The following is a 12679-nucleotide window of genomic DNA, read 5'->3' on the forward strand; positions in this document are numbered from 1 at the left end:
CAAGGCACCAAACTAAGCCATTCATGATTTTCCACTTTTAAGTTAATCTAAACCCCACATATCACGACATTCACATCCTTTGGCTAGAAATGGAGCCACGCTCGTGCTATACATGCTATGTGCTCTGGTTTGGGTCTAGATGTCTCCCAAAGCCTCATGTGGTCATAGGTGGGGCTTCTTTGGGTGTTAAATCTAGAGGGTGTGATGCCGGGACCAAGGACTACACTGAGTGGTGTGGCGCCGGCCTAATCCCGGTAGCCTGGGCACAGCACAGGTGACAGGAAGAGGCCTGTCCTCTCCTGTGTTTGCTTGTGTTGCTGCCTCCCACCTGCCATGGACTGTTCTCCGTGGCGGTGTCCCCCTCCCCATCACTCTGCCTGGGAGCCAGCTCGTTATGGACTGAAAGCTCTCTGCACTGTGAGCCAAATAACCTTTCACCCCTTTAACTCTGGCTGTAGGGTATTCTGTCTCAGCAGTGAGAAAAGTAAGACACCCTCCAACACCACGTGATGTCAAAGGAGTCACTATGACATACAGTTACAGAAAACTGTAGGGACTAAGGAACAATGAATTAATGTGAGAAATGTCATTAACAAGGCAGATACGGGTTTAAGAAGACATTACAGAAAACTTATTTTAAACTATATATTTTATTGAAGTTAGTAGTTAATTTTAAGTACAATATTTAAAAAAAAATGTTATCTGTAAAGTGTCAATTTTTTCACACCAGGATCATTTCAGCTTCACCTCCTCCTGCCACAGCAGCGCTTCTATTTTTCAGACGAAGCGTTCAAGTAGGATCTCTACCGCCATCTGGTGGTAACTCAGCGCAGGCCTGAGGCGGCTTTCACCGCCTGGAGGAAGCATCCTCAAGAGCCTTATCTTTTCTTTTTCTTTTTCTTTTTTTTGCGGTACCAGGGATTGAACTCAGTACCCTGCACTTGTCAGGCAAGCACTTATTCTACTGAGCTATCTCCCTGGCCCTTAGAGCTTTATCCTGTAGGAAAAGTTCTTCCAACTCAACCAAAAATCATAGCAAAAAACTCAAAAACTGCCTTCTTAAGAAAGCAAAAACAAAATCAGTCAATACAAATGGGACAGATAATGTAGGAAAACTCAAAGTAATGCAGGCGATCATCTCCTCACTCCAGGAAGGTTAACAGGAGTGAAAATTACAGAGGAAAGGGCTGCGCAAGAAAGGCTTTCTTTGCACTCTGATTTTTCACTCTATCTTTACAAAAATGGACCCCACTACTCTATTCAATTTTAGGTCCACCCTCCTGAGGGCACAGACCACTGACAACCTCTCCGGAAGTCCCTATCAGCAGAACCGAAGTTCATTTTCCAGACCGAACACTTTGGACTTGAGGTTCTTCAGTTCTCCTTGTATCTTTTGCGTGCGCCTATTGCTGTTGCGGACCTCACACAAAATGGCAAGGTCCTGGTTTGCCTGAGCGTTCATTGTTGCCTAGAGATTTGAAAGAACAACAGGAAAAGGATTATGGCATAAGCTGGGGGAAAGACATCTGTCACAAGACCAGGCTATGCTAGCTGGTCCTTTTAATGGTATGTTGAGTACATACAATAAATTGAATCCTTGGTTTATTTAGGGACTAACTTAAAAGAAAACGTAGAATTAAAGCAGAAAAGGCAAGACACTCTGCTTTCCCATTTTATAGTAAAGGAACTCTGAGGTAAAGATCAATAACTAACCTTGTGTTAAAAGAACAGACCAGTATAAACATGATTGGTAGATCTGCTGCAGGATGAAAGTCCCTCCACTTCTTCACCTTATTCAATACAGTGGACTTTAGGCAATGAGGATGGCTAGCTGAACCTCTAGTACTGAGGCAATTTGGATTCTAAAAAGCCAAGTCTTTGCCAGGCATGCAGGTGCACACCTGTAATCCCAGCACTTGGAAGGCTGAGGAAGGTGGACTATTGCAAGTTCGAAACCAGCTTGGGCTACAAAGTGGGTTCAAGGCCAGCCTGAATTACATAGTGAGACCCTGTCTCAAAAAGACAAAAAACAAAAACAAAAAAACCCCAACCAGGCAAGTCTTGAGGGTGATGTCATGGTCTGGAGACGCTGTCTTCCCTGGAAGGCTCACCGGGTTGAAGGCCTGGCTGCTGAGGGGCCTCTGGATCACAAGGGCACTAACTTCATCAGTGATTAACCCACACTTTGGTGGCATTCTTGGGAGGTGATAGAAGTAGGAGGTGGAACCTGACTGAGGGAAGCCACGGGCACATGACTCTGGGCCCTGGATTGCGTCCCTGATGTTGTCCTCTCTAGCCTCCCTTGCTCTGCTTCCTGGTTGTGATGTGAAGAACAGATCTCCTTCACCACAGCCTCCTGCTATGACCTTTAGGTCTTGGTGCCACTGAGCACGCACAGAAATCTCTGAAACTATGAGCCCCAGTAAATCTCTTTTGCTTTCAATTGTTTATGTCAGGTACCTGATCACAGTGAGGGTCATCTGTCAGTCTACCACCCAGGAAATAGCCCATCTGTCCTCAGAGGAGCCCTGTGACAATGTTTCCAAACTTCTACCCTTTCTCCCTGAGGTGTGGAGACCAGCAATTACCTTGTACAGCATTTGCTCCAAGTCCTTCAGTTTCTGTCGAAGAACCTTAATATCTGTCTTAAAGCCTTCTACTTCCAAGTTACGTCGGTGCTCCAAGGCCTCGTAGCGTTTTGTCATTATCTGTAAACGCTTCCCCATGTTGTTGGAACGACCCTAAATACAGGGGTAGGGAGGCTTTCATGAAGCAGGGAAGCATTTCCCAGCAGTCCGTACTTCCGCCTCCATCATGAATGCAAAGAGTTTCATACCTTGAAGATCTCTCTCTGCACTCCCTCCTCCTCCCGGATTCGGGCAAGTTCTTCTTCTAAGGAGATGCACTGCTCTTGGTACATGCTGGACAGCTTCTTCTCTTGTACTAACTTATCCTTCAAGGACTGCAGGCCAAAAGGACAGAGAAGTTTTAATGCCCAAGTTCACAGTTTGTTTTTTAAACAGCACTTAGGTATTGAAAGAAAAGAAACATAAAAGGATTACGGGTCCTTGTGCTTGCCAGGTAGGTGCTTATGCCTCTGAGCTAGCTCTCCAGCCCCAAGATACTCTTAAAAATCAAAGCCCGGTATGGTGGTGATGCCTACAATCCCTGCACTGGGGAGGCTGAGGCAGGAGCATCACTGCTTCTTAGCTGCCATGTAACGGGCAGATCTCCTCTTCACACCCTTCTGCCATTATAGTTTTTCTGAACTACACAGTGAGACCCTCCCTCAAAAATCCAAAATCAAACCAACTAAATCAAAACAAAAACCATTAAATCAGAGTGTTGTATGACTTAGGAGGCTAGGGCAGGAAGATGGGAAGTTTGAGCCCAGCCTGGGCAATTTAGTAAGACTGCATCTCAACATAAAATATGAAAAAGGTTGGGAATATACCTCAGTGGTAGATCCCGCAGGTTCAATGCCCAGTACTGCAAACAACTTTATTTTTTATTTTATTTTTTTATTTATTTTTGTGAAACTGGGGATTGAACTCAGGCCCTTGTGCTTGCCAGGCAAGCTCTTATTCTACTGAGCCATCTCCCTGGCCGCCAACTTTAGTTTTTTTGAGATAGGGTTTTGCCATGTAATTCAGGCTGGCCTTGAACTCACTGGGTAGCCCAGGCTGGCCTTGAATTCATAGCAATTTTCCTGCCTCAACCTCTCCAGTGCCACCATGCCTGGCTACAAACATTCTTAAATCGGATGTTTTGTCCTTCTACACAATCCTTTGAAGACACAATGTTCGTAAATAGGTTTATGGTCCTAAGCATGTGTGTGGAACCCTTCTGATTGGTGCGCCCATGCTTCATGCCTCATACACTTCACTTCCCCTTAGTGGGTATACTACGGGACAGCCTTCCTTCTCCTTGGGTAAGCTCAAGCCTTTTAACTTTGCTTCTCCTGTTAGAAATGCCTTCCCCCAGGTCAATATGGCAGCTTAGTCCCACGTTGTAAGTCTCCACAGAAACACTGGGCACACAAGAATCCCTTAGCTGTGAATGGTGGTGCCCACCCCTAATCTCAGCACTTGGAGGCTGAGGCAGGAGATCACTGTGAGGTCGAGGCCAGCCTGGGCTACCTAGGTAAGGAGTCTAAGGCCAATCTGGGCTATGCAGCAAGACCCTGTCTCTGTGCACCCTTTTCAAGTGGCTTCAGCAACTATATACAGTCTTTATACAATCCTCTTATTCCTCTGATTTTTTTTTTTTTTTGCTTTTTTCCCCGCATACCAGGAACCAAACTTGAGACCTTACGCTTGCCAGGCAAATGCTTATGTTGCTGCGCTATCTACCACCCAGCCTAGTCATCAGATATAATTTTTTATAGTCTGTGGTTTTCCTGGTTATTTGTTCATGCTCCTGCTTTTTTCCTCACTCATTAAAATGTGAACACATCAAGCAGAGGCCCTGTCTAATGTACACATGGCTGCAATCCCACAGCCCGGACTATCTGGTGAAGGGACAACCAATCAACAGTCAAGTATTTCAAGTTTCCCAACACCATAATGTCAGTGACTGTTTGAGACCTATTTCATGAGGCTGCTGCTATCCCAGCTTCCCGGACTGAATGGATCTTACATGACGATCCATACATCTTTTGGAATTCTCTGAGTTCTTTCAACTCTTCCAGAAAAATAAGCCATTTCTATAATACATAAGGACACTACCTTAATATACTCATTTTGAGCATGATGCCCGTCGCGTGCAACTGGGAAGACTTTCCCACCTTTATCTTCTTTCTTCTTATACTGCACCCTGTACTGCTTGATCTCTGCCATCAGATGATCCTTCTCCAGCATCCATGACTTTTCTTTATTTTGGTTTTCAAATTTCAGTTGCAAAAAGTCTTTGGTGCTCTCATACAGTAGTTCTTGGGTATGATGGAGACTACAAAAAGGCGGATACAGACATGAGAATTCTCCCAAGGCACATCTGCAATACAGTTCTTCCATAAGAGAAGATACAGGTTTTTTTAAAATTGAACAACAGTCGGTGGGGGGTACATGCCTGTAACCCCAGCACTCTGGGAGGCGGAAGTAGGAGGACTGTTAATTCAAACCCAGCCTGAACAATATAGTGACCTAACAAGACTCTGTCCCCAAGTAAAAAATAAAAAGGACTGAGCCTGTAGCTCAGTGTAAAGGCCCTGGGTTCAATCCCTAGTACCACCAAAACAGACAGAAAGACAGACTAGAACAATATAAGAAAAAAAAGAACAATATAAGAATTCTGGGGGCTGGTGAGATGGCTCAGTGGTCTAAAGCACCTACTTAGAACAAGCTTAGCAAAGCACAGGGACCACGGTTCGATCCCCCAGCACCACATGCCAGCCAGCCCCGCCCCCTGGTGGGCTGAGCTGGCCACACACACACACACACACACACACACACACACACACATAAATAAATAAATAAAATAAAATTAAAAAAAAAAAAAGAATTCTGTAAAATATCAGAAGTTTTAGTGGTCTGCTCACTGGCAATCTTATGTGATTTACTAGGCCAAGTAGGATGCATCCACGCATGCTGCCTTGTTCAGACTGGCCTTCCCTGTGTACCAATCTGAGGTTACAGGATTAGAAGGGTGACAGAAAGATTTATATGTAGCCTGCTAAGTACGTACCATTCCCAGGAATGATGTTCTGAGTAAGTGTTAATAGAAATTCCAAAGTATCAAAGCTAGCTCTGCTTTTGTTCACACTGTGCTCAAGGATGACAGCCTTGTATCAAAATCTTTGTTTCTCTGGACTGAGACTATCTCAATACTTTTAGGCTATTTTAATTTCTCGATTCTCTAAAATTCCTTGCAAGTTTAACAGACACCTTGTCTTAGGTATCCAGTTTCTGTCACTGAGACCCACAACCTAAAGGAAGAAATGGCTTATTTGGTCCATGGTTCCAGAGGACTCACTCCATGGTCAGCTGTTCTACGGCAGGAACATTATGGTGGAAGGATACGGTGAGGCAAAGCTGTTCATGTCACGGTGGCCAGGAAGCAGAGCAGTACCCATGAGGAACAGGCTGGGGGGCAGACCCAGCGGCCAGGGTCCCACCTCCATGGTCCATCCAAATACACCGCAGGCTGCTTTTCTTGTCTGAGCAGCTCTCAAGTCATTTTTGTTTGTTGTTTTTTAAGACTCGGTCTTGCTGAGTAGTTCAGGCTGAACTTGAACTCACTATGTGGCCCACATTGGCCTGGAATGAAGAGCAGTCCCTTGCCTCCACCTTCCAAGTGCTGGGATTTTAGGGATGCACCACTATGCCTGCCTGAAGCCAATTAACTTTTACAATCAAGGTTAACTGTCACATTACACCCCTTGTCAACTTGATACTCAAATATATCTCTTTAAATTACATTTAATCACGAAATAAACAGGTCACAATATAACTGTCCCACATACAACCAAAAATAAATACAGGTCATAATTCTGCTTTACGTGATTTAACTGTCCCACATATAAGCCAGACTGCACTAATGCCATCCCCAAAGTCTTAACAGTTCCAGCATTGTTCAAAAGTCCAAGTCCAGGGCTGATGAGATAGCTCAGCAGACTAAGTGCCTGCTTAGACAAGAGCAGGGACCAGGGTTTGATCCCTGGCACCACATGCCGTGCTAGCCCCACCCCCAGGCATGCTGAGCTGGCCACCGGGCATGGTGGCGGATGCATGCAATCCCAGTACTTGGGAGGCTGAAAACAGGAAGATCACTATGAGACTGAGCTGCACAGTGAGACACTGTACCAAATACATTTAAAGAAAAAAAATCCAAGTCTAAAAACTCCTCTGAGACTCAAGGGAAACTCGTAGCTCTAAATCCCTAAAAATTCAAAATGTAAGTTTTGTATTGCCAATATACAATAGTAAATATTACCACGTCAAAGGGGAGGAAAAGTTAAAGAATAGAACCAAAGCAAGACCTGAACTGAATAAAGCAAACGTTAAATCTGACAGTTCTATGTCTGGTACCCACAGCGCATGCTGCTAAGATACAAGTGCCAGCAGGCTTGAGTAGTCTGCCCTTGATGGCCTTGCTGGCTTCTGCCTACGTGGTCTCTTTCCTGGGCTGGCTCTACTTGCTGTCTGTGGCGTGGTCAACTTTCCATGTTCCTGACATGAGTTCCTGAGGTCTTTGCTGTACCTTCCGCTTTATCCCTACAGCTTCAGGCGTCCTCCTCTCAGATGCACATTGCCTGGCCTCCCAAGTCTTCCTTTGAAATCTGAATGGAGACCTCTTTGACCCCACAACTCACATTCTGCATGCCTGAAGAGTCACTATTATGTGGACAACTTCAAGGTCTGCCACCAGCTCTAGTAGTAACTAGGCCCCCTCGGACCACGACTACAGTGGCCTCTGAGTATCTAGATGGCTGAGCACAATGAAATGAATCCTGGGACACCAATTCCCTACAAGGTCTCTCTTGAGCAGGGATTGAACCAAGGGCCTTCACACTTATGTGTCTCCCCAGCATTTTCCTCCATTTTTTTTTTTTTTTTTAAAGACAGGGTCTTGCTAAACTGCCCAAGTAGGACTTGAACTTGCAATTGTCCTATTCAGCTCTTCAGACTGGATTAAAAGCTTGTGCTACCAGGCCGGAGAGTATACCACACTGAAAGTGAGCCTCACACAAAGTTTTAGGGCAATGGTAAGGTGTAGATAATTTTTTGCCAAATGAAACACACAGGGCTTCTAGTCATATTCCCAATAAAATCCTTCTTCTCAACTAAAACCTTACCTTAGTCTTTACTGTCCATATTCCTAACAGCATTCTAGACTTTTTTTTTCTTCTTGAGACAGGGTTTCACTATGCGATTCAGGCTGGCCTTAAACTCACTTTGTAGCCGAGGCTGGCCTTTAACTCACAGCAATTCTCTTGCTTCAGCCCCTCAAGTGCTGGGATTATTGGTGTGTACCACTATGCTTGGATAGCATCCTAGAGTTCTGAGCTCCAACCAGAAGATCTGCTTACAGTATCCTAGGGCTTCTCTAGCCCTCAATGCCAAAGCTTCCCAAAGTTTTCCTGTAACTAGTCCTAAAGGCTTCTGAAGCACATGGTCAGGTAAGATCAAGGCAATAACCACACTTTTCCAGCCTCAATTTTTGATATTGTTTAGTGTTTCTGTTGCTGGGACAAAACATTTGATACCATCAATCTAAGAGAGGAAATGGCTTATTGGGCTCTCGATTTCAGATGATTCCATCCCAGGGCAGCTGGCTCCACGGCAGAATCATCATGGTGGAAGGGGATGGAAGGGCAAAGCTGCCCGCTTCACAGTGGCCAGGATGCCAGCCAGGGGCAGTGCCAGAAAGAAAGGGGTCGGGGGCCAGATACACCACCCAAGCCCATGTCTTTATAACCTACCCAGACATACCCAGAAGCGTACTACTAATCTTCTCTGGCTGACCCTAAATTGACAATCCAGCTTTATACTTGCTTATACACCACGTGAGACGTTCTATGTCTAACATGTTTTCCCAGGTGAGGTAAATGGACATAACCTATTTATTATATTTTTTTGTCCCACTTTCATGATTGTCGAGGACAGTATCAACTACAGGACATGCACAAGCCATACACATAATGACTATGTTTGAAATTTAGGAATAGACAAATGATGTCTGTATCTTTGAAACAGAATATTCCTAGAAGCCAGCAGCTCATTAGTTTAACAACAACACTTAGAAAAGAAAGCTATTATATTGAATGATCTAACTGCCTGCAAGAGTATTAAATACCACGAAGCAATGGCTATAGTTTTCCACTGAACAAATGTGTGATTCGCTTAGTTCTTTTCATTAGTAATAGGATACACAGATAAGTGGAAAGTGATAGCACTGTGTCAGGCACGGGGTACAGCAGATGTCCCAAGTGAACACGGATGTATTTATTCAGCTGTGTTTATGTGCGCATACAAAGAAGGAAGAGGCTGAATCAGTTAGCACAAGATTTCTCTTGCTTTCAAGGAGTCATTTTATTCTATGTTATATTATGTTCTTTCCTCAAAACAGATAAAGTATGGTCTGATGTACAAGTGACTTGAAAGTTAACACCAAGAGGACAGTCACTGATGGTCTAGGACAAGATGGAGAACCTTCTGGAGCCTTCAGTGATACAAATAGCCTACTGCAGTGTGCCATAGGTTCACGCAACTGGCCTAAGATTTCTTTTTTTTTTTCCTACTGTATTTTAGGGAAAGGGTCTACAGGGTGCTCAGGGTCTCACTATTAGATTGGATTTGTAGTGATTCTCTTGTTTACAGCCTCCCCAGTGCTAGGATTACAGGCATGCAACACCACATCCCAGTCTCAATTGCCATCTCAGTGAGCCTCCAGGGGCAGGGCCAGCACAGCAGGCCTAGGGATCGAACCCTGGCCCTTGTGCCTGCTTGCAGGCCTAGCCTAAGATTTCAAATAACTCAATAAACTTAAGATGATCTATTAATGGAAGAAAGGCCTTGTGTACTCAGATATGCAGCTGATGCAGAAGTAGGGTGAAATAGAAACAAGCCAGGCATGGTGCACACCTGTAATCTCAGCACTCAGGAGGCCGAGGCAGGAGGATTGTTGCAAGTTCAAGACCATCTTGAGCTATAAAGCGAGCTTAAGGCCAGACTGAACTGCATGGTGAGACCCTGTCTCTAAGAGACAAAAATAAAAATTGCATAAACATATAAAATTACAAATTATAGGCTAGGGGTATAGCTTGGTGGTAGAGCTCTTGGCTAACATGTGTGAAGCTCTGGACTTGATCCCTACAATAAAAATACGAGAGAGAAAATCTTTAAAATTTAAGATGTTTAATGCAGAAAATCAATAGTACAATTTGATAAGCATCATCAAATATTCAACATGTATTTGTAGTCTGACTATTGTGCATGCAGGGCAAGGCAAATGTCACATGAAAAGCAAGAGCCGGGGAAACAGACATAATTACACTACATGGAGCTAGGTGTCACCAGAAAGGCTCACCAATCATTATGGGGATGTGGATGTGAAGAATTTATTTGGGCTATGGAAGTCTTTGGTTTCTTGTTTCATTTAGTTATTTTCATTTTGGATAAGTATTCAGAGAAGGGATCACACTGTTTATCAAGGTGCCTGCTACAAAACAAGTGCTCCACAAGTACCAGTTATTATCTGGCTGAAGCTCAAAGTAATAAAAGCAATAGGGGAGGAGTGGAGGCTCAAAGATTAATTTGTCAATCATCTTGTGATAAGATGATGAAGTCCCTAAGAATTCATGCTGAAGAGTTAGGGCTTTATTGTAAGTGGGAAGCAATCACATGTTTTAGCAGTTGATAACCATTAAGGCAAGAACTAATATGAGGTAGTGATAAGGGCTACAGAACACACAGAAACAAGGGGAAGGAAGAGACAGGAAATTTGGCTTCAGTAATGGCGCATTTAAGGTGTCCAACCACTCAGTGGAGGGCATCTGCATGGCACAGGTCTGGCCACTGGGACCAAACAAAAGGGTCAGGATGGCGAGAGAAGGTTGAAGAACCAGGACACACAGTGCTGCAGAAATTAGAGGGGGCGCATTTCAATGAGGTGAGCAGTGATGCTGAATATACAGAAAGATACTAAATAAACTAGTCTTAGAAACCAAGAAGTCAATGATGATCTTGGCAAAGACTTGTTTTGGTGAAAGTGTGTGTATGTGTGTGTGTGTGTGTGTGTGTGTGTGTGTGAAATGATACTGCGGAAATGCAAGGAAAGACAAGCAGGTAAGAAATAAAAATGCTCACAAATAAAAATAAAAAATAAGGGGCTGGGGAGATAGCTTAGTGGTCTAAGTGCCTGCCTGGCAAGTGCAACGTCCTGTGTTTGACGCCTGGTACCACAAGTCATGCCAGCCCTGGAACCCCAGGTGTGCCATGCTGGCCACAGAAACTGGGTTTGGTGGCGCACACCGGTACTCCCAGCTCTGGGGCGGCTGAGACAGGAAGATCACTGAGTCTGAGCTGCGTAGTGAGACCCTGTACCAAATAAATAAATAAATAAATAAATAAATAGCAAAATGTTGAATACTCAGACTGCATTGTGTACTTTTTCTTTTAGATTCAGTCCTGTTATGTTGCTAAGCTGGCCTCAAACTCCAGAGCTCAAGCAATCCTGCCTCAGCCTCAAAGGTAGCTGGGACTGTAGGTGCATGCACCATGCCCAGCATGCAATATTTTTTAAACAGGTATAAAATTATGAAGGGCCAAATGAAAGGTCTTATTATACTGAGTAAAATACTGCTGGTGGATAAAAGAACATTTCTCAATCATTCAAATAAAGCTAAAATGGGTTATAAGGATCATATGTAATATTTACTAGTCCTTTGACAGAATTAAGAGAACTGATTAAAAGTAAGCCTGGAAAAGCCTGAACATTCACCTCCCTGGAGGCAGCAAAGTCTGAAGAAGACAAGCTTTTCAAGGTCCCTTTTCTACACTCCCCTGTTGCTGCAGTACAGAACTCTTTTTTCTTTTTGTAGCATGGGGAATGGAACCCAGGGCCTTGCACATGTTGCCCCTGAGCCACACCTCCAGCCTGAGAATTATTAATTTTAAAGCCATTCCGAAAAACCAAACACTCACCTTTTGGTTAGCTCTTTGACTCTGTCCTGATTTCTCTGGTGCTGAACTTGTATTTCCTCAATGCGAACACGCCTGTCCTCCATGAGCCCTTCGACTTGCTCTCTGGAGAGCCTGGTCTGCTCTTCCAGCTGTGCCTGCAGTGCTTCCACCTAGACAGGCCAACAGGTGAGACAGCTGCCCTGCTTCCACCGACTTCACCTCCTTAGAAGTGAGCACTTCGCAGGAAATAGCAAACAAAAACAATGCCCAAAACCAAAAACTCAGCAACAAAACAAACAACAAAAAAACTCTGCTCTAATTCTCCTATTTAATGTCTTTGTTTGTTTGCTTGTTTGTTTGTTTTTGACACAGGGTCTCACTATGCAGTTCAGGCTGGCCTTGAACCCACTATGTAGCCCAGGCTAGACTCGAACTCACAGCAATCCTCCTGCCTCAGCCTTATAGGCATGTGCCACCATGCCTGGCTTAGTGTCTTATACATGGGTTTGGGCAACACAAGAGCAGATTCTTTGTCCACACTAAGCTCACATCTGTATCATATGGGAAAGTGACAAAACCTGGCTTTCCTGACCCTCTGATTCTTGCCATTAGGACTATTAGGACTTTTAAGATGTGCTGCTTACACAGAAAAAGAATGACTCAGGTTACAGCAAAATGAACACAGTGCTATTTTCTGCTCTGAGGTTATCAGGACAACATGGAAATAACTGGCCAAAAGTAGAAATTGTCATATACATCAAGGGCCCCGACTCAAACCAGAGCAACTCAATAAAAAAATCATGGTTCCAAATGGTATACAAATGCCAGGTTGCGGGGCTGGCTAAATAGCTTAGCAAATTAAAGCACCTGCAAGCACATGCAGGAGCTGGGGTTCAATTCCCAGGCCTGCCATGCTGGCCCCACCCCCGGGGTGTGCGAAGAAGGCAATTGAGACTGGGCATGGTGGCACACACCTGTAATCTCAGCACTTGGGAGGCTATAAACAGGAGAATCACTGCGAGTCCAATCTAATAGTGAGACCCTGAACACCCTGTAGA

General features: G+C 44.3%; 1 protein-coding gene across 3 annotated transcripts in view; it reads right to left on the reverse strand.

The window, feature by feature from the left end:
* Positions 1 to 940: 940 nt before the first annotated feature.
* Positions 941 to 12679, reverse strand: part of Ccdc77 (coiled-coil domain containing 77) — a 71055-nt gene continuing 59316 nt past the window's right edge. For all 3 annotated transcript variants that reach the window (XM_023717722.1, XM_023717723.1, XM_023717724.1), the window contains 5 exons: positions 11643 to 11791; positions 4728 to 4947; positions 2837 to 2962; positions 2589 to 2741; positions 941 to 1468 (listed from right to left, as the gene is read on the reverse strand). In XM_023717722.1, the coding sequence (XP_023573490.1) occupies positions 1322 to 1468; positions 2589 to 2741; positions 2837 to 2962; positions 4728 to 4947; positions 11643 to 11791 (795 nt within the window). In that variant the 3' untranslated portion in view covers positions 941 to 1321. The remainder of the gene's footprint in view (positions 1469 to 2588; positions 2742 to 2836; positions 2963 to 4727; positions 4948 to 11642; positions 11792 to 12679) is intronic.

Source organism: Octodon degus, unplaced genomic scaffold, assembly GCF_000260255.1.
Source record: "Octodon degus isolate 3935 unplaced genomic scaffold, OctDeg1.0 scaffold00054, whole genome shotgun sequence".
Taxonomy (NCBI): domain Eukaryota; kingdom Metazoa; phylum Chordata; class Mammalia; order Rodentia; family Octodontidae; genus Octodon; species Octodon degus.